The 21,352-nt window shown below is 39.2% G+C and overlaps 1 protein-coding gene and 1 non-coding gene across 2 annotated transcripts; both read right to left on the bottom strand.

Annotated features, from left to right (window-relative positions):
* Positions 1–6,748: 6,748 nt before the first annotated feature.
* Positions 6,749–8,062, bottom strand: LOC145096798 (calcium uniporter (DUF607)). Its single transcript, XM_079034151.1, has 2 exons — positions 7,425–8,062; positions 6,749–7,305 (listed from the first exon to the last, which is right to left on the bottom strand). The coding sequence occupies exons 1-2, from the start codon at positions 8,013–8,015 to the stop codon at positions 6,832–6,834; spliced, it is 1,065 nt and encodes a 354-aa protein (XP_078890277.1). The 5' UTR covers positions 8,016–8,062; the 3' UTR covers positions 6,749–6,831.
* Positions 8,063–20,840: 12,778 nt separating this feature from the next.
* On the bottom strand, positions 20,841–20,947 carry LOC145103456 (small nucleolar RNA R71). Its single transcript, XR_013706548.1, has one exon. It is a non-coding gene; the product is annotated as a small nucleolar RNA R71 (small nucleolar RNA).
* Between the last annotated feature and the right edge of the window lie 405 nt (positions 20,948–21,352).

Raw genomic sequence — 21,352 nt, 5'->3', positions numbered from 1 at the left:
ATGTTTAGAGTAACCTAGGAAGAGGTTTATCAAAGACATGATCTTTCTTTTCATTTATGAGATCTATTCCCAAGGGGTAAATTTAAAAGATATGAGGACATATGTTATAACTTTCTCATACATATAATAGATACAATTCTAATATGTATAAATACAAGGGGTAAATTTAAAAATCTGTAAATTTAGTTGTCTATTATTAATTCTAATTAATTGCGAGGACGCAATGTAACAATTAATAAATCATGAGGGATTAATATTCAAATTTAGAAATCTCTATTATAAATAATATTAAATATTTAAATTCACTATTTAAATAATAAATAATATTCAAATTTAAATAATCACATTCAAATAATATTTATCATTTTTCTAGATTTAAAAAATTTTAAATTTGGTATGTATCCATATTTAACAAACCTTCAAATTTGAAAACTGAAGAAAAGGGAAACCCTAATATGGGCTGCTCACGTCGTGAGCAGCGCAAAGTTTTTTTTCTTTTTTTTGCATATACGGTTTTTTTTCCAATTTTTATTGGTTCATTCAATTTCAAACAAGCATTTACAGTAAATATGGATCTAGGATGAATGTAATCATGAACCAATGGCTCTGATACCACTATTAGGTTTTCTACGCATTAAATACACTCTAAACTAGATAGCAGAAAAATCAAAATTCGATGTACCTAAGTGTACATGCAACCTATGGATCTACAGTTTCATGCTAATTACATCTACCCTAGAAAGCGTAAATGCAAACTAGAAAACATACCTCTTATGTAATCCTTGATCTCCATGCTTGAAATCTTGATCCCCCATGAAGTTGCTTGGATGGGAGGACCCAAACCAGAATCCCTCTAATAGTATTACACCCAATGAAACCAAATAGTGGAATAAAAATAACTAGGAGAAGGGTCAATTTCAAAAACCCAAAGAGGGTTAGAAATCGTCCCTAAGAAGGGGAGGAAGAAGGGTTGGCGAAATTTCAAGCCAAGGTGCAAGAAAGAATTAAATCCCTAAGGCCCTATTTATTGCCTTGGATCCTTTTCTAGGTTTTGTACTCCTTCTCATGTGGGATGGGAGCCTAACCACAAATTTCTCTCCTTTTCCCATGTGAGATGGAGTGATTTTCGTCAAACCCTAATCCCATAAGGGTTCTAGAACATTCTTGATTAACCAACTATCGATTAATGAATATTCACCCCTTTGATTAATTAAACTGTTAACTAATTCCTAAAATATTTTCCAATTAGTTTCTAATTAATTATTAACCATAATAATTAATAAACCAATTTATCCTTTACTTATTCTACTCAATTTGGTTCTTAAGGGAAACCCAAAAGGTCCCTCTTATTATCAGAAATATCACCAATATTTAATGACCTTTGACACACTTTCCAACAGGAAGATCTTTCCAAAGAGTGCTATGCATCCTTCGTGTGCACCCGCTTCTCATGCATATGTTTCCTGCAATATGGCCATTTCTTGTTGTTGTGTCATCCACTTTAGTCATGAGGCTAAGTATCTCTTTCTATATAGTGTTCCATCACAAATGGTGTATTGAGGTGATTTGATTTTTATTTTTCTTGCTTACGTTCAGTCATCTGGGAGGACGCCATTTAGCAGGTAGTCGAAATATGGTGTCATCCAGTTTGGCTGGTTTGCTTCTTCTGAAAGGATCTCGACCAACACCTTTTTTTCAGGAGTTCAAACGCTATTGATGTCAATTTGCTTAGCGTGTCTACCTGTTTGTTCTCGGATCCTGGTACTTGTTTGAGGGTGAAATGATTAAAGGTCTCGACTAGGTGTTTTACTGCTTTCACGTATTTTTGCATTCTTCCATCTTGCAATTCATAAAATTCATTGATTTGGTTTGTTGCTAGCATGGAGTCACTTAGTGCTTTGACCACCTTTGCCCCCATCATTTTTGCTTGACGCATTCCCACCACCAAGGCTTCATATTCTGCCTCGTTGGATGTCTGGAAGTCGAAGCGTAATGCATATGTGACCTTTTTTCCTGTTGGAATATTTAATACCAGCCCCGCTCCCGATCTTTCCTTGCTAGAGGCTCCATCGTGTCTTCTCTGTTGTGGGAAATTCTACTAAGAAATTTGCTAGGGATTGTGCTTTGATGCTCAACTTTGGTCTATACTCGATGTCATGTTCGCCGAGTTCGATTGCCCATTTAGCTAACCGACCATATTTCTCTGGCTTAGATACGATTTGGTGGATGGGTTGAGTCGTGAGTACTTTGATGTGGTGTGCCTGGAAATACCTCTGTAACCTTTTGGCTGTGTGAACTAGGGATAAGACTAGTTTCTCTAATGTTGGATAGTTTAGTTTCGATCCTTGTAAGGATCTGCTGACAAAGTAAATTGGTAATTCTTTCTGGTCTATTTCGACTGCTACGACCACGTGGATGGCTTCGTGGGAGGTGGCTAAGTATGTGTACGTTGTCTCGCCTTGTATTGGGCTAGCTAACATTGGGATCTTTTGAAGGGATGTCTTTAGATGTTCTAATGTTTGCTCTGCTTACTATGTCCATCTGAAATTTTGTTTATTGACACATCCCTTTAGTGTTTGGAATAGTAGCATGACCTTCTCAGCTTATTTTGAGATAAAGCATCCGAGTGCTATTATCTTTCTATTCCATCCTTGTATCCCATTTAGGTTTCTTGGGGGATTGGTTTCCAGAAGGTCCTTTACATTGCTTGGGTTGGGCTATATTCCTTTTCTGGTGATGTAATACCCTAGGAATTGTCCTTCTTCCGCCCCGAATGTACACTTAGTTGGATTTAGCTTCATTTGTGATTTCTATAGCATTTTGAGAGTTTCCTCAACATCTTGTAACACACATGTTTCATTCGTACTTTTGAGGACCATGTCGTCAACATATACTTCAACGTTTCTTTTGATTTGATTTTGAAAAATCTTATTGACCAATCGTTGGTCAGTGCCCCCCGCATTCTTGAGTCAAGGAGGCATTTTTTTGTAGCAAAAATTACTGTGATCCATGTAGAATGTTTTTTTTTCTCTTCATCTTCTTTTCACATCCATATATAATGGTATCCTTTTTATGCGTCCATGACACATTTCCACTTGAATCCTTCTAGCAATTTTTCTTTTCGGTCTATATCGGGCAATAGGTAGCAATCCTTTAGGCAAGCATTGTTGAGGTCCGCATAGTCTATGCACATTATCCAGCTCCCGTTGTTTTTTCGAACCATAACCGGGTTGGCTATCCAGGTGGGAAAGGTCGTCTCCATGAGAATTCCTGCTTAGACAAGTTTGTCTATGAAACGACCCAAAAATTTCGTTTTTCAACATAACCAAAAACCATAATCTGAGTGTCATATCATAAAACCATACATGATGTATCTCAAAATAATAATAAAACACTATGCGGAAAACTGTATCATATCCATGTCATATAAAAATCAAGAACTAAATCAACTCCCAGGATAAAAGCTGAAGCTGTGGTGTGTGCGATGCCATCATCCCGAGCTCTTCCCTCTGCTTGCAGAAGTACCTGAAACCAAAACTGAAACTGTAAGCACGAAGCTTAGTGAGCTCCCCCAAACTACCACATACCATACGATACATATATAAAGCACATACTGGGCCTTGCCCACTGCATCAGACCGAAGTCTGGAACTAGCTGCATCAGACCGAAGTCTGGAACTAACTGGGACCTTGTCCCCTGCATCGGACCAGAGTCCGGAACTAACTGCATCAGACCGAAGTCCGGAACTGACTGCATCGGACCAGAGTCCGGAACTAACTGCATCGGACCGAAGTCCGGAACTAACTGCATCGGACCGAAGTCCGGAACTGACCGATCATGGCATAGCATAAAACATAACAACTATTATAAACACATAAACTGCATACTGCATCGGAACAGAGTCCAGAACACATAACACAAATATGCTTGAATCACAAAGACATCAATCACTCTAGCTACTGCATCAGACCAAGGTCCGGAACTACTGATAATTAAACGGGCCGGCGTTGCGGCCGAAGACCCGTTCCTACTGAAGGGAAACTCACCTCGTGAACTGGCTGCTGAGCGAATAACTCTGAGGGCTAACTGTTGCTGCTCCGGTATCTCCCCGGCTACAAGTCCATAAACACACTCAATCAAATACTAAACACTGCATCGGGTAAAATGACTCTTTTACCCTTGGGCAAGGTCAACTCTCAGACAAAGTCAACTCTCAGTCAAAGTCAACCCACAGTTGACCTGACTCGCCGAGTTGGGCCACCAACTCACCGAGTCCCTATTCTCACTCCTCGACTCAACTCGCTGCTACTCGTCGAGTATGGCATCGACTCGACGAGTACTCTCCCGATCTAAGAACTCAGACAATCTTCATCCGACTCGTCGAGTCCTATGAACAACTCGACGAGTTGTTCTTGAGCTTAAGAAGATTGCCTTGGACTCGCCGAGTTGTATGAACAACTCGCCGAGTCCCCCGATTACTGAGTCTACCCTCAAACTCGCTGAGTCCACTCCACTACTCACTGGTCCCACTCGACACCGCTCAAAAAGGAAGAAGTCGGGGACTCACGACTCGACTCGCCGAGTCGTTCTTCCGACTCGCCGAGTCACCGCCATGCAACTAATCTACACTCGACTCTGCTCGAATCCAATACATCCAAATGATAGATCTGAGTCCAATAAGTTGATTTACCACGTAAAGTTTCCAGCTTTACGTGTACAAACGCATGAACAAGGGAATAAAGGCTAAAAGATGCATAAAAGGGGGTAGATCTAGGGTTAATATGCAAAATAGCTCCATAAAGGTAATAGATCTGGGCTTTACAACTCCTAAAGGAACAGATCTAAGGTTATCTCGGCATAAGAGAGCTTTCATATCAACATAAAGCTTTGAGAAAGGCATTAACAAGATCTAGAAAGGGTTTTAAGGCATAAAAGAGAGGGAAAACTGAAGAATACCTCAAAGAGCTCTTGCTTTCCCTTGAATCTCTGCTTTGGAATCCTTCTCCTTGCTCCTTTCTTCTTCTCCTTCTTCAAGCCTTCACAAATGCACACAAGATCACTAAAACAAACACCCAAGATCGAATTAGGGTTTTCTCACAGCTTTAGAGGGTGAAGGAGGCGAGATTGGGGCTATAAGGTGGCTTAAATAGTGGGCAACCCGGGGAGTTAGGGTTTCACCCAGACGGACAGACTCGCCGAGTCTAGAATATGGACTCGCCGAGTCGCCAGCTAATCACGAGCTCGAATTCCTGACCCTAATCGGCGAGTCAGGCTATGAACTCGCCGAGTCCCTCTTGTAAAACTTCAAAATAAATACCAAGGAATTATTATACCGGAGACGGGTCGTTACAATTCTCCCCCACTTATCTCAGACTTCGTCCTCGCAGTCTGCTACGGCTGAATCTGCAAATATCTCTGGGTAGTGCTCCCTCATCTCCTCCTCAGCCTCCCACGTCCACTCAGACCCCTTCCGGTGCTGCCACTGCACCTTCACTAACTGGATTTCCTTGTTCCTCAAGGTCTTGGTCTTCCGGTCCAGAATTGCGACCGGTCTCTCAATATAATTCAGGCTGCTATCAACCTGAATATCCTCTAGGGGAACGACTGCTGACTCATCCACCAGACACTTCCTCAACTGAGACACATGGAAAGTATTGTGGATCTGACTAAGCTCCTCAGGAAGATCTAACCGATAAGCAACCCGACCCACCCGGGCCAAAACCCTGAAAGGACCAATAAATCTGGGGCCCAACTTGCCCCTCTTCCGGAATCTGATGACACCCTTCCAAGGTGAGACCTTCAGAATGACCATATCTCCCACCTGGAACTCCAAGTCCGAACGCCTCCTGTCGGCGTAACTCTTCTGCCGACTCTGTGCAGTCTGCAGTCTACTACGGACCTGCTGGATCAACTCGGTCGTCTTGAGCACCACCTCTATGCTCCCAATGACTCACTGACCGACCTCGCCCCAACAAATCGGGGTCCTACACTTCCTCCCATACAGCATCTCAAAGGGAGGTCGATCAATGCTCGCATGATAACTGTTGTTATACGAGAATTCCGCTAACGGAAGATATGTATCCCAATTGCCACCGAAATCTAGGACACACGCCCTCAGCATGTCCTCGATATTAATTTCCACCGCTAACGGAAGATATTAATTTCTTGATTTCTTTTTGGATGATGGTAATCACCACCGATATACAAAGAAAATATGTTATTCATATTCTCCTAGCATCCAATGATCCAAAATCTTTTCACATCGATCATAATTAACTAGATTCTTTAAGAAATATTGTTTATATTTATTAAGAAAAAAAATGGTATAATCACTCTACATACAGATGAAGATATAATAAACCAAACTTTGATATAAAAATACATTGTTTACAATGAAGCGCTAGTTAGAACGCTGTAAAAAATATTCAATTTGTAAGCACATACTAATCGTAAAATATCTTAATTGTATGTTGTTTATTTGTGTGAACATACATACATTCCAACATATTTGACTATTTAATCAAATCTACTTTAGCCACATAATCTTATTATTATGCGAACATACACATAGTCTATTATAAATAAAGATTGATTAGAACTAGAGTTATGATTTAGAATTTCAAAAACAATTACTTCAACAAAGCTTGTTCTTCATGTTCAACAAAGTTGGTTGATTATATAATATTACAAATCTACATCAACTCTTATGTCTTACAACAAAAACTAATTGTTGCACCTAACAACCTCATGTCAAAAGCATAAGATTAGTCCCATTACTCAAAAAAGGAGAGACAAGAACTCCATACTACAATCCAATTATTTACATATAACTTAACCAAAAACTGTATTTCCCCTTCCTCCTTGACCCAAATCTTGAAAACTTAAATTTTCACATGTAGGATAAAAGGCCTTACGAAGTTGGTTGTACTTTTCAAGATCAAAATTGTAAACCTCCATAAGCTTCTTTTGCTTTGTTTTAAACCTACGTTGAAAGTAGCCTTCAAAAGTGGGTTCTTTGGATGTTCTTATGAAGAACATGTATGCGAGTGCAAAGTGGAAAGATGTGAAGAAGAAGCAGATGGGTTCCATTACATCCCAACTAAGTTCCCAAAATGTTAACCTCATGAACGCCATTGTTTGGATTACCAGAAATCCGAGACCACAATAGAGCTCACCTCGAACTTGGGAGACTGATTTTTGATCGATTAAAGCTTTTTGGGTTTCTAATTCTTCGAGTTGTTGTTTTCTTGGGTCGTTTGGAATGGCGATGGATTGTGATATCAGTTTCTCCATTGATTTTGTCAACTGAAAGCAAGAAAAGATGTATCAGTTATGAAATATGGAAGATAATCTCTGTTTTCAGAAATTAGAATTGGGTAATCGATTCTTCAATTTTCTTTCATGTAACAGAGTTTGATTGATACCTGATCGGGACGGAGGAAGACGACGTTTCCCAAGACAATGACGTCTCCAGCTTCATCCAACATTTTGGAGAACTCTACGCCTTGATCGTGATTATTACAAATGTCAATGCAGACTGTGAGAAATTCGGAGTAGCTAATCGAATTCGTTGGGATCTGTTTCAACGCAGATCTCACCTTCTGCAACTGAGAAAATCTCAGGATCTTCCTCGCATCATTCACTGATATTCCGACGGAATCGATAGAAACCGGTGGACGCTCCGTTACCGGATTCCTTAGTCCGTCAAGCATAACACGTTCTCCGTTAGATATGTTCAGCTTCTCCCTCAGTTTCTCGCCAACCGGAAATAAAAACAACTCCGGTAGGCTCATTGTCGACGACTGGTTGATTTTTCTCCGCTGAAGAAACCGCCGGAAGAATCCAGCATCCGCAGTGGGGGAAGAGTTCTCCGGCGACGTCAACAGGTCGCGTTTGAGATTCGAGTTGGCTGCATTTAAGGCTCTGTGCGATGAGAGAGAAGTGAAAGGTGTATGATCTATGAAGGGGGTTTGGTCTTTGATGAGACGTTTAGTTAGGGTTCGCCGGAGCGCCATTGCTGACGGAGAGATTGAGAGATCAGAAGAGTTGAGTGTGTGAGATGATGTGATACAGAAAGAATGCCGGGTGGTGCGGGTTTTATAGTGTGAGGAAGGGTTACGGGAAAGAATCGCGAGATATCAGGATTACAGACCAAATATCCGACAAATGTGATTCATGTTTTACATTTATTTTTGTAAGCAAAAATCATTTAATGGGAATTTGATTCTCTTAGAAAAATTTAGAAAAAAAAATAACAAAAAAATTAGCATCTCCAATATATCGTAAATACTTGTTACTTTTGCTATGATTTATCCATTAATTTTTATATAATAAAAAACTTTTAAAAAATTTGTTTAGGAGAAAATTACACAAATGGTCCCTACGACCTAGTATAAAATGCACGTTTGGTCCGTAAGTTTTTTATTTATTTGTTTATTTTTTTTAACACGGACCATCCACATGTTTTAATTATGTAACACGCTTGGTCCCTGTTATAACATTTTGCCAATTGTTTTTGTTAGACACCTAACGTGCCTTGCACGTTGGGGTTATATTTGACATTTTACATTAGCAACATTCTACCGTTGAGAAATAAGATGAATTGTTCATGCTATAGCTAATATCAGACACAAAACCTTCACACACCCCAACTGAAAATCCTTGATCGAGAAAACCCTATATTTGAAGACGACGATGGCGCATTAGAAGATACGTTTTTGTATCATGGACGAGATTGACATTGCTCGTAGATATGGTAAGTGTTCATAATTCCCTCAATGTTAGTAATTTAACTGATTGATCTTTCCCCTTAGTATATGGTTGGACATCCTACGACATTCTCTATCCGATTACACCATGGTGGACAATTTACACGGTTCTTTAGAAGAAGGTACATCAAAGGTAGGCAAAATTACGTTGATTTACTAGACATTGACACCTTTTTCATTCACGCAATTGGCTAGATGATGGAGGAACTTGGGCATATTGATTCAGACAATATGTTGCTCTACTATCATTTTTTAAGACCATTTGGCAATTTGGATTTTAGGTTCTCATCAGGATGTTCACCATTTGGGTACATATGTTGGTAACCATAAGTTAATTGATGTATACATTGAGCATGGGAAAACAAATTTACATATATATTCTATGTCCCCCAATCCTAGTACACCTAGAATTGATGGTATTCAATAACCACTAGGTTGCTCCAAAAGGTTGTTCTTGAAGTGGCATGACTCTCTAATTAAGCATGAGAGTGTTCCAGACGAAACCCAAGTTAAACATAAGAGTTTTCCAGACCAAACAGAAGTTAAGAATGATAGTATTCCAGACCAAACACGAGTTGAGAATGTTAGTCACTTAGACAAAGAACCATTAGTGGTTGACCATGACAATTGTACATATAATGTTGATTTAGAAATGAATTTGGACAATGAGGAACTTGAAGACAACAATAGCAATGATCATGAGTTTGATGATGATATTGATAGTCAATATAGTAATTTTCTTATTGATGAGGAAAATCTCATAGACGATGTTGATGTGGATATTAAAGATTTCCATATGAACATTGACAAGGATGCAGAATGGATTGGAGGTTCTTCTAAATGTAATGTACATGAAGTTACACAAGAAGGTGACTTGGAAGTGATCAACATAAAGGTTTTTTTGTCTGGTCTTCATTAGACGAGGGAAATGATTGTAAGCGAAGAAAAACTATTAGAGTTGTACAAAGGGATCATGAAAGTGATGCAACTTTGGTTAGTAAGCCTTTCTACATTATTTAAATTTCAGTTCAGCTAAGGCCTTTAATCAACAAGTGAGACTACATGCCATGTAACGTCCCAAAAATTCATGACCAACAAATTCCATTTTTGTTTTAATAACACCATTAACCAAATGTTTATAAAAACCACAAAGGAAATTAGAGTATGTCAATAATCATCCATCAGAATCATATAAAGAACCATCACTGATTAACCATGAGAATTGTACATACAATGTTGATTTAGAAATGAATTTGGACAATGAGGAGCTTGGAGACAACAATAGAAATGATCATGAGTTTGATGATGATAAGGATAGTAAAGATAGTGATGTTCTTATTGATGACGAAAATCTCATAGACGATGTTGATATGGATATTAAAGATTTCCATATGAACATTGACAAGGATGCAAAAAAGGTTGGAGGTTCTTCTAAAAGTAATGTACATGAAGTTACACAAGAAGGTGACATGGAAGTGATCAACATAGAGATTTATTGTCTGGGCCTTCATTAGACGAGGGAAATGATGGTAAGAGAAGGATAACTATTAGAGTCATACAAAGGGATCATGAACATGATGCAACTTTGGTTAGTGAGCCTTTCTACATTATTCAAATTTCAATTCAGTTAAGGCCTTTAAGAAACAAGTGAGACTAGATGTCATGTAACGTCCAAAAAATCCATGACCAAAAATTTCATTTTTGTTTTAGTAACACAATTAACCAAATATGTTTATAAAAATCACAAGGGAAACCATAGTACGTCAATAATCATCCAAAGGTACATCAAAATCATATAAAGTGGAAGTACCTAAAACATAAATTGAAAACTATAAGCACAAAGCTTAGTGAGTTCCCCAAAATACCACATACCATACATAAATCTCAGCTCATGGTTGAACCGCGTCTGTTTCACCCCCGGATCTATTTCACCCCCGAGTTTATTTGAACTCATATGACAGCTCAAGGCTATCCGGGTCTATTTCACTCCTAAGTCTATTTCAACTCAAATGACAGCTCAAGGTTGTACCGAGTCTATATCACCCTGAGTCTATTTCACCCCACATACATACAACAAACAAGAATACATGCACACATCAAGATTCACAAAGACAACAAGCACATACTAACCTAGTATCCTATAGTATAATGAGCAAACTCACCACAATCCGCTAATAAACAAATAGATGCTCGGGATGCTGAACAGGAGAATCCCCAAACTAGTCAATCAAATAATATCCTAATTAATAAGTAGGTCATAAATCATAATGTGCCAACCTGAAATTTATCCCGTCACAGTAAACCCTTTTCCGCTAATAAAACTCGCTTTATTAAATTGTTTGGTTAACCTTTTGGATTATGTTAATTAAATTGGGACTTTTATTATGACTTCATGAGTTTCCAAACGAATTAGAAACACGTGAAACATCCTCGGTATCCCTTTGAAAAGTTTTTAGATTACGACCACGTCGAGTTACGACCACTTAATCGGGTACGACCATAAGCCCCGTTTAACTTCGGTATCGGGTAGATTTCCACCGGGCCACAAACTCAACCCCTATATAAGGGTGAGTGAACCCCATTTACACCCTTTCCACTCTATCTCTACTCTCTCTCTCTCTCTCTACAAGTTGCTCTTTATCCAAAAAAACCTCTTTCAAACTCCAAACTTGTAAGTAATCTATCCTAGCTTGTTGTTTAGCTTGTTTAGCATGCAAATTCGTGATTAAATCATCCAAAAGCCTCAAAATCATGTGTTTACGGCCCAAGAACACTCTTGGACCGCAAACACCCATAAGTGGGGTTTTGAAGCCCCCAAACCCTTCCAAATCACTCCTAGTGCTTAGCTATGACTTAAGGGCTTGCATGTAAGAGTTTAGAACACCAAAATCTTGTCATTTGAGGAGTAAACATGAGTTTACGGCCCAAGAACATTCTTGGACCGTAAACCCCTCTTCATAGGCCGTGAACACCATTTAAGTTGTTAAATTGCCCCTTAAACACCCCCTATGGCTTGGAATAATGTCTAGAACCAACCACCATTGAAGTAGGAACTTTAAACACCAAGGAAACCATGAACTTAGGAGATTATGGCTGTAAACCCCCCAAGGATTGGTCCCTTGGCCGTAAACTCCTCTAAGGAGGTCAAATGGTGCCCTAACTTCCTTCCATGGCTTGCATATTGGACTAGAATCATGTGTGCTTAACCTAGAACCATTAAACCGTGAAGTAAGGGGACAAGTAAGAGTTTACGGCCGTAAACTCTATGTTTACAGCCGTAAACTCCCATAAATGGTCCATTTGAGGACTTAACCACTTCCTATGCCATAGAATTGAACCTAGCATAATTCCACAAGTGTTGTAAGACCTTTAAACATCCAAGAACACACCACCCATGAGTTTACGACCGTAAACTCATGGGGATATGGTCATTGGGCCGAAATCTCCTCTAAGAGTTTACTCTTGAAGAGTAAACTCCCTAATTAGGCCATACACTCCCTTATTGCAACCTAATAACCTCCTAGCACTTGACCAAAGTGTTTTTCCGCACATTAGGATGCTTATACATGTTTAATTAGTATTATAATCACTAATTATATGTAAACATATGTCTTCATATGTTACTAGGTCATTAAGTGTGTTCAAGTCTTTACTTGACATCGAGCACTCAACCGACACCTCCATCCGATCCACTCCTAGCAGGTGAGTTCATACCCCTGAAATAACATTTTAATTGATTTTAACTGCTTTTATAGGGGGGAATACAAGTTGAATTGTACAGTTATTAGATAAATCACATGTGATTAATAACTGTATAGCAAAATAGATTTTGCATGTTAAACTGTTTTATCCAGCTTAAGATTTCCAAATCATGTTTTCGAATCTTGTTAAAGTATGAATATCCCTTTTTAGATCATTAAAGGTTATCCAATGTTTTTCAAAGCTTGTTTACTACAGAGACATCCAGTCGTAATTTCTTATTAAAGGTTTTCCAAAGGTTTTCTTCACTTAAACTGTTTTATAAAATCATTTTAAAAGCTGTTTATGAAAATTTTTTCAAAGGATTTCCAAAGGTTTTCAAAACTTGTTGTTAGAAAATGACATCAAGTCGTAAACTTCTTAAGTGTAAAGGTTTTCCAAAGGTTTTACCAAAGTTTTCTTCTATGCTTTTATTTCGTTAAATGCATGCCCGTGTATGTATAGTTATATAAGTAATGTTTAAAGGACTTAGGAAGGCTAACTCGCTTTGATTCCTTTTCCTTGTTTGGATGTGGCTTCGGGGTATCGGTTATCCATCCGAAGGTCGTTTAAACATTAGTTATATATCATGTATACATGTATGGACATAAAATCTCTCTCTCTCTCTCTCAGCCAATTCATCGCCTTGAGTAGTACAGGCATCCTTCTATTATTCATGTTTCTAGAACCCTAGTAACTATTATAGGAATAGTTAGGAGACTCTATCTCTCTCTCTCTCTATCTCTCTCTCTCTCTCTCTCTATCTATCTATCTCTCCGTTTATCTCTCTCTCTCTCTCTATCTCTCTCTCTCTCTCTCTCTATCTCTCTCTCTTTTACCTTAGAATGTGACACACTATTTCCCTCTACGACGCTTCATTGCGCCAACGCCGTGTAACCAGAGTGTCCGGGAAGGAGAGCGAACATCATGTGTATAGATCTATACGTGACTGACACTCCCACACCTAGACTACTAGCTACAGTCCGTGCCGGTAAGGCCCATGGGTGACATAATGCCACTACCTCTACGCGTGACCTGGAGGGTCATCGGATACTCTATCGTCGATCAGCATGGTTACATACGAGTTCACATTCACCCTTTGTTTTAGACTTTGCTAGCTGTATCGTTCATTCGATACTGTCTGGAGTCTGTGCTTCCTTTTGTTAGGCTGAGTCAGGCCTATCATTCATTCGATACTCTCCTGGAGTCTATGATTTCTTTTGCTTTAGTTAGCAGTATTACTGCTGAGGTATATGTTATTTTCCCCTAGTATTTTTACTTGTGATCTTCTCGTTATTCCTTTAAAGTCAATACTATATTTTGGTAATGATAGTATTTTTGGGGAAAATTACTCCTTAAAACATAAATCTGTCGGGTCTTGGTAGAAGACTTCTTTTATTTAGAAAATATAGGATTTTCTGGAAAGAACGCTAATACATCGTAGATTCTAGATTACTATCTTTCATAAAGTTATTTTGAATAAAAATGTGTATTTATACAAATGACACTAAATACTTATGGACTCACCAGCATTATAAAATGATGATACTCTCTTTCAAAATAACTTGTATTCTCAGGTCATCGATAGACAGGTACATCCCGGGAGCTTTTGTGAAGACAACCTTGTACCGAGCTGCATCTATGTTATGTTCTGTAATTACTTTGATTTTACTATGACATGTAACCTATGTAAAATTATTACTATTAATGCAATGGTTGTTGTACTTTGATTACTATACTGCATATGTTGTGATACTTGACATGACATCCTTCACCCCAGAACGTTTCCGCCTTTCTGGTTTTGGGGTGTGACAGATTGGTATCAGAGCGTCGTTTATAGTGAGCTCAGTATATCAATTCATAAAAGATATACAACCTATAAATACAAAGGGATAAAACACTCTGACCAAGAATTATACTTTAAAATATAACCATATTTTACCAAAGTATAAGAACATCCAGAATCTAAACATTCGAACAACAGTATCACAAGAAGAACAAAATAAAAGTCTTTGGATGTTGACCATTACCGTCAAACCTAGGCAGTTATGTAATCGTAAGCTAGAATAAATGTAACTTGATCAACTACATTTATTTGAGATGCAACCAACGTGTGCTTGGGAGTGATGGTGGTGTGCAACGAATCTGAAACTTACCAAATAGGAATGTTAGAGCCAAACATAAAGTTTAAAATACTATGGGAGTATTTTGAAATACTAAAAGAGTCACATTAATCCCAGAATCATATTCAGAAGTTAAGAATCAAACAAGAAATTAAAATACCATAGGGGTATTTTAAGACACATAGATAACCTTGTGTGAAAAACTAAAAAGATCCTTATTGATATACCTATGATTACAGAGGATATACTTCCAAGGTTATATATAATAAGGATCCCATAGACTAAGAATGTGTGGTTTCGCTTTACTTCCTTTTTCCTGTTTGGATGTGGACATAGAGTAGTATCACATATTCGAAGGCCTATTGGATCTAAGTTATATATGATTTGTGTACGCTATGTAATTCTAGCAGGGCTCAATATGGATCACCCAGTGAAATGTTTTAATAATCTCTTAGGATTCTCTAGACATTTCCATTCTCGCACGAACCCTATAGAAGACCTTATCCACTTCAGTGTGTGACGGAAGAGTTAATTCAGACCCAGAAGAAGTTCATTGAGAAGATTTCCAGTTCGGAAATAAATGAACTAGGACGAGACTATTGAAACCACCAAGTACCTATACCTTTTAGGGACATCGGCGGGAAATTCGCCTGAACTTCCGAGATTTCCAGTCATCCATCATGAAGCGATGACACTCAGATTCAGGATCAGAAGTAAGGCGGAGTAGAGATTCAGTATGTCTACAGGAGAGGAGAACCCTAGGTAAATACCCGAAGAAAAACCAACGCCTATTCCAGTCAGGGGTAAGAGGTAGACAGAGGGACCCACTACATGGAACCCGAGAAGTGTCTTTTCCTCGTATTTGCTGCGCTAATACACCCATAAAATAATACAATTTAGTGAGTTAGTGATTACACTACTCACACGATGTGTTAGGTAAATCGCCTTTCCCCGTCGCAAATAATACGATTAGATCGGATTTCAAAACCTCGATTGAGGGTGCTTAGCCATAAGTTTTCATGAGCCCTTTTCTTCCGTGATCCTCGTTCCGAACTGTCCAAGAATCTTTCCAAAGCCGGAGAGTGAATCTCTCAAGTTTAAAGATAATTTAGTAGGAACGACCCCCATCTTATGGCTTTCCGATACTCTTACTCCTACCTTGAATACCCGGACTACATCATAGGGATGTAGGTCGACACTCAGATAACCAATATTCGAGGCGCGGGAAAATTTATGCCTATTATAGTAAGGATAGATACGTCTAGAGTTAAACATCATCTCTCATCAGCTTATGTTCCTTTCCGTGTAGGAAATCCATGCCTCCGAAGAAACGTAACCAATCTGTTGGCAAGAAACAGATCTCCTATTCGATGAAGCTATGTTCCAAGCTGCAGTCTCGGCAGCCGTAGCAGCTGTCATGGCTTAGCTGAATGCTAACAACACCAATGTTAGCAGGAGTCCTATCGAGATTCCCGATTCTAGCAATAGACGACAACAACCAACTCCTACGTACCCAGCCCCCCAAGAACCTCAACCAAATCCACTGAAGAGAAAGTTCAAGAACATGGAGGGAAGTACCTCAGCTCAAGGACCTTCCGAGGGGCAACGAGCTGAGACAGTCAATACCCCTGCCAACCCTTCCATCCCGACACCTGGAAGACCATACCTAGGAAGCCTTCCCCACTGTAGCAAGTGTAACTACCATCATCATGGTACCTGTGGAGGACTCTTTTGCGTTAGGTGCAACATGAAGGGGCATGTCGCCCGCTTCTGTAGAACCCCGGTTGAGTTTATTACATCAACCACCAATGTGGCGACCAGTCCAGTATGCCATCTATGTGGTGAGATTGGACACTTCAAGAAGGACTACCCAACTGAAAGAAACGACAAGGACGCAGGAGGAGCCTAACCCTAATACCTAGGAGAAGCATCAATGAACCCGGTAAATTTTGGTACGTCTCTCAATCTCAGATAATTAACCGAAAACATTAAAAGGCTAATTCTAAATGTAATTACTCTCCCGTTAAGGCGAAAGTCGCAACACTGTTGTAAAAATTCAAAATTTCATTAGGTAAAGCTATAATGGCTCGGTATATACGTTAAAGCCATGTATAATTAAGATGGATGGACTTCGAGTGAGTGATGCTGCCTCATTTCCTGTTCCTCGTTTGGTTGTGGATTTAGGGCAGAGTCGCTCAGTCAACAGTCCTTCCCACCTTAATTATACATAACTAGTGTATGCTAAACGATTATAGAAAGACCTCGTGAGAATCCATTCATGAAAAGTACATTATTCCGAAACCTCAGGACCCTCTATAGTTCCGCGTCGACTCAATTAGTGTAAGTATCCGCGACAGTGATACACAGGACGAAGCCCGAGACGCCAAGAACTTGTGTGCCCGTTCAGCACATGGCCATATCGACCCTCATTCTATGTCATGTCGATGTATGCCAACTTCGACGCCTCTATCAATCATGGTTCGACTTAGTGCAACCATGTGTAAATTCCTAGTGCTGTGTAAAAAGAACTTTCACCGTAGCCATTTCGGCAAATAAAGGTTCTTCCGAACCTAATAATAAAACCTAATGCGATCCGTCAATCGTCTCTCTTATCTAAAACCTTCCGAAATACCCCTGAGTAGGGTATCGCGCGCTGTTAACCAACCCTTTTTTAGATAGATAGAACCTGAAGCGAAAGACACTGCAGGCATTCCAGAAGACGATAACCACCTGAAACCTACTCCGTAGATCCCCCAGAAAGACCATTAGCACCTCACAATCAGGTTCGTGAATCAAGAGGAAAGAACTCATGGGATTCACTACTATTAACTGAGTATATGCATAAGAGTGGTATATAATTTAGATCAAAAAGATTTAAGGTGTGTGCTTCCTCCCTACTCCCTGTTCCTCGTTGGATTGTGGGTCTGTGGTGCAGTCGCACAACTGAACATCCCGTCGATCTCAATTATATACGGCTTGCATACACCAAGTATTAGTGGTTAAGCCAAGTATGAGCTCTACCAAAAACCTCATAGCAAAACCCTTCATCCTATACCATAGAATAGGAACTAGAGTCAAGAGAACCACTGCGGGTTGAGCTACTAAAATGACCACAAATTCGAAATTTGTTGTCATCCCGGTTAAGCCAATATAATAGCTAACACCCTCAGTTAGTAAAGAACCCCGAGTCGTAAGAGTCAAAACATTGACTACGACTATCCATTCATGCGTAATCCCGCAAATTAAGCATCTCAGTAGAGATCCCAGAAACCTGGAGGTTGTAACAGGTTAAAATCTGAGAAGAGTGGATGAGGAAATCAGAAGTTTCGAGCGACGAAACCTTATACTCTCTAGATTCGATTTAGAACGAAGAAACTCAGAACCACCAGAAGAGTATTTGTAGAAGATGCTCGCACTACTCAGGCACTTCGTCCATTCAGTTACAGACGAGTAGTGCGTAGGCCACACCGCCTCCTCACGCGGGAGAAGTCACCGTTGCCCTGTAGACGATAGACTGCAATCTCCGAAGTGAATACTAAAATGCCAAGAACCAGATGATAACCCTCGCAATGCAAGAATACTTGAATAAAGTAAAAAGGGTATGTTGCATTAAGACTTATAACCCCAATCATGAAGAGATTATAGACTCAACACCGACTTAGGTGTTAGTCAATGGGTTATACAAGAACATGCGTTTCCCACGGACTGGAATAAACCGACATCTTAGAAAATAAGGCCTGTCTTAGAGATTCCTTGGACTACTAGGTGTTCCAAGGATACTATCTCACACAGAGATAGTAGAACCACCTCCTGAAATAGTCCAACACTTCTGAAAATCTCTAAGGGTTGAGTTAGCCCTGAACAGAGATTGCTATTCATGAAACAGCAAAGCGAGTAAGAGCATGATTCTTTCCCATTAGGAATCATATTGTGAAAGCGCTAACTAGATGATATTGCCATATTTATACCTATTTTTAGGCAATATTTAACTACATTTTTATTAATAAGTTGATAATATGTTTAGAATAATGGTACTTATGACTTTAAATTGTTATTTTCAGTCAATTAAAAGGATTTTCGAAGAGAGGGACCAAAAGTGACAATATGTAGAACATGGGAGACTTGGAAGACAATAAATGAATAAATCCACGAAAGTTATTAAACCCACGACGTGGCAAAGTCGGCCACGACGTGACATGAGGATTCTAGAAGACAAAGATCGCGATTCGGAGGAATCCTTGCCCAGTACGGATAACTTGAAGCCCATGACGTGGCCTGGATAGCCACGACGTGGCGCGGGATTTTGGAGTCTATTTAAGTGTTCCTGATCATTATGAGAGGGAGAACTTTTTGGCTGAAGGAAGGAGTTCCAGAAGACGATTTGGAGCGAAAGAAAGGTTCTGGAAAACGTTTTCAACACCAAAAAGAGTAAAGGTCTATATTTTAGAACACACTTTTTATTACTTTAAGTTGTGTAGTTTATTAGTTGCTGTGATGAGCAGTTGAATCTAGCTACTCTTGTTTAGCTAGATGAAGCTTCCAACTTATGAATAGCTCAATTTTTATGGATTAAGTTTAGTTGGTAAAAATTGCTTGTGTTTGATTTGTATTACTTAGCATGCTATTGTTTGTTTCTCTAATTGCTTGATTGCATGTTCTGTGTAGCTTAGTGACCACTAACTGCATGAATTTGTTTACCTAATGATTTAGTGAACATTGAATTGTTAGAGCTAGGATTGACCAATCTTAGTTAGTAATTAGAGTAAATAAGCTTAGCTGTGCTAGAGAACGTGTATTGTGACTACAATTGCGTTTATATAACAAATCTTACATAGCATATTTACATACATAATTAGTTCTGTGTTTAATTATGTGTGAGCATACATGGTTTGACATTAATTAGTTAATTATTGGTAAAGTTAGAACTAAATTACTAATACAACTAAAAACCAACTTAATAATCCGTAATCATTAGCTAGCCATAAGGAAGAACTGGATTCAAACTAAACAAGAGTGCATTTTTACTTATTGAATTTGATTTAAGTTCATCTGATCTTGTAAAATCAGATAAAACCCTTTTAAACTTGTTAATAATTAGGTTAATTTAATAGTAAGTAATTAATTAGTAACACCGTTCCCTGTGATCGACACCCGATTTACCCAAGCTATACTGTAATCTGATTAGGTACACTGCCTATAAGTGCATAGTTAGTTTAAATTAGTTAGGTTATAAATATTAAAATTAGTGGGTACTTTCGTGCACATCAAGTTTTTGGCGCCGTTGCCGAAGAACGACACGTTTATTAGTTTATTTTCTTTGCATTAGATTAATCGACCCCTTTTCGTGGAATAAAATCTGCAAAAGGTTAATTGTTTATTTATTTGTGTTTATTAGCTTAGCTTAGTTGATTAGCATTAAAAAAAATAGTCACATAGTCCACGACGTGGCCAGATACGTGCCACAATGTGGTTTCTGAAAATATTTTAGTTTTCAGTTTTTAGTTTATTTTTCTATTTCAGTGTTACGTGTTTTTTTATTGTGTTAATGTTACAGGAGTTCATGACCAGATGCTCAAACACACCCTTAGTGCCACCACTTGAAGATCCCGAGTCTGCAATTCACAAGAAAAAGACGCCGTTACAAGAATTGAAGTCAGCTTTTTCAAGGAAGTCGGGAAAGAAGATAGGAGAGTCAAGTTCATCCGCGAGGCACAAGCGTAATTTTGAGAACTTGGATCAAACACCTGTCCAAACCGAGTCCGAATATGATACCGAGCCGGAATTTGAAGAACATACAAGCGAACCCGAGAACGAGCCAAGGAACGAGATGGCAACAATTGAAGAAATGTCCATGGGAGCTTACAAAAAATGGATCCGAGAAGATATGGGTCCCGGTTTAGTCCAGCCCGCAATACCTGCCACTGCCACATTCGAGTTGAAGGGGCACATATTGACTGCACTAAAGGATATCCCATTTTTTGGGAAAGATCATGAGGATGCTTTTAAGCATCTAGATGAAGTCAACGACATTGCGGATTACTTCAATGTCCCAAATGTCAACAGAAACACAGTCTTGCTTAGGATGCTTCCAATCACTTTCAAAGGAGCTGCTAAGGAGTGGTTAAAATCACTTCCACCGGGTACAATTACCACTTGGGCTCAAATGCGTGAGCAATTCCTGGACCAGTTTTGCCCGCCATCCAAGATAGCCAAACTCAAGAAGGCAATAGCCAACTTTGAGCAACAGCCGGGGGAGTCATTATACGAAGCATGGGAGCGGTACAAGGGCTTGCTCAGAAATTTCCCTCAGCATGATCTAAATGTGCAACAAGAGATGTCAATCTTCTATGATGGGTTCAACGTTATGACAAGACAACTCCTTGATTCTCAAGGACCTTTGACAAAGAAAAATCCAAGGGAGGTCGAGGAGCTGATTGAAGAATTCGCGAAGCACTCTCGCGAATACCACAACCCTAGGCAAGATGGAATCAAAGGCGGTGGAGGGGCCCAAACTGAAGAAATAGCAGCTGTAATGGCCATGATGAACAATTTGGATCAAAGGATAACACAAATGGACCAGTCAATACATGCCATAAGAGTGGGTTGTGAAAGATGTAGTGGTCCACACTTGACCAAGGACTGCAATGTAGATGAATTTGGGAACAGAAAAGCTCAAGTGTGCTACTCTAGTGGGGATAAGTTTGATGAGGATTGGAGGAAACC

The sequence above is a fragment of the Lactuca serriola genome, chromosome 4 (genome assembly GCF_051521515.1).
Source record: "Lactuca serriola cultivar US96UC23 chromosome 4, Lser_US96UC23_V15, whole genome shotgun sequence".
NCBI classification, from domain to species: Eukaryota; Viridiplantae; Streptophyta; class Magnoliopsida; order Asterales; family Asteraceae; genus Lactuca; species Lactuca serriola.
The sequence above is the reverse complement of the archived record's forward strand: the minus strand, read 5'-3'. Positions and strand labels throughout refer to the sequence as shown.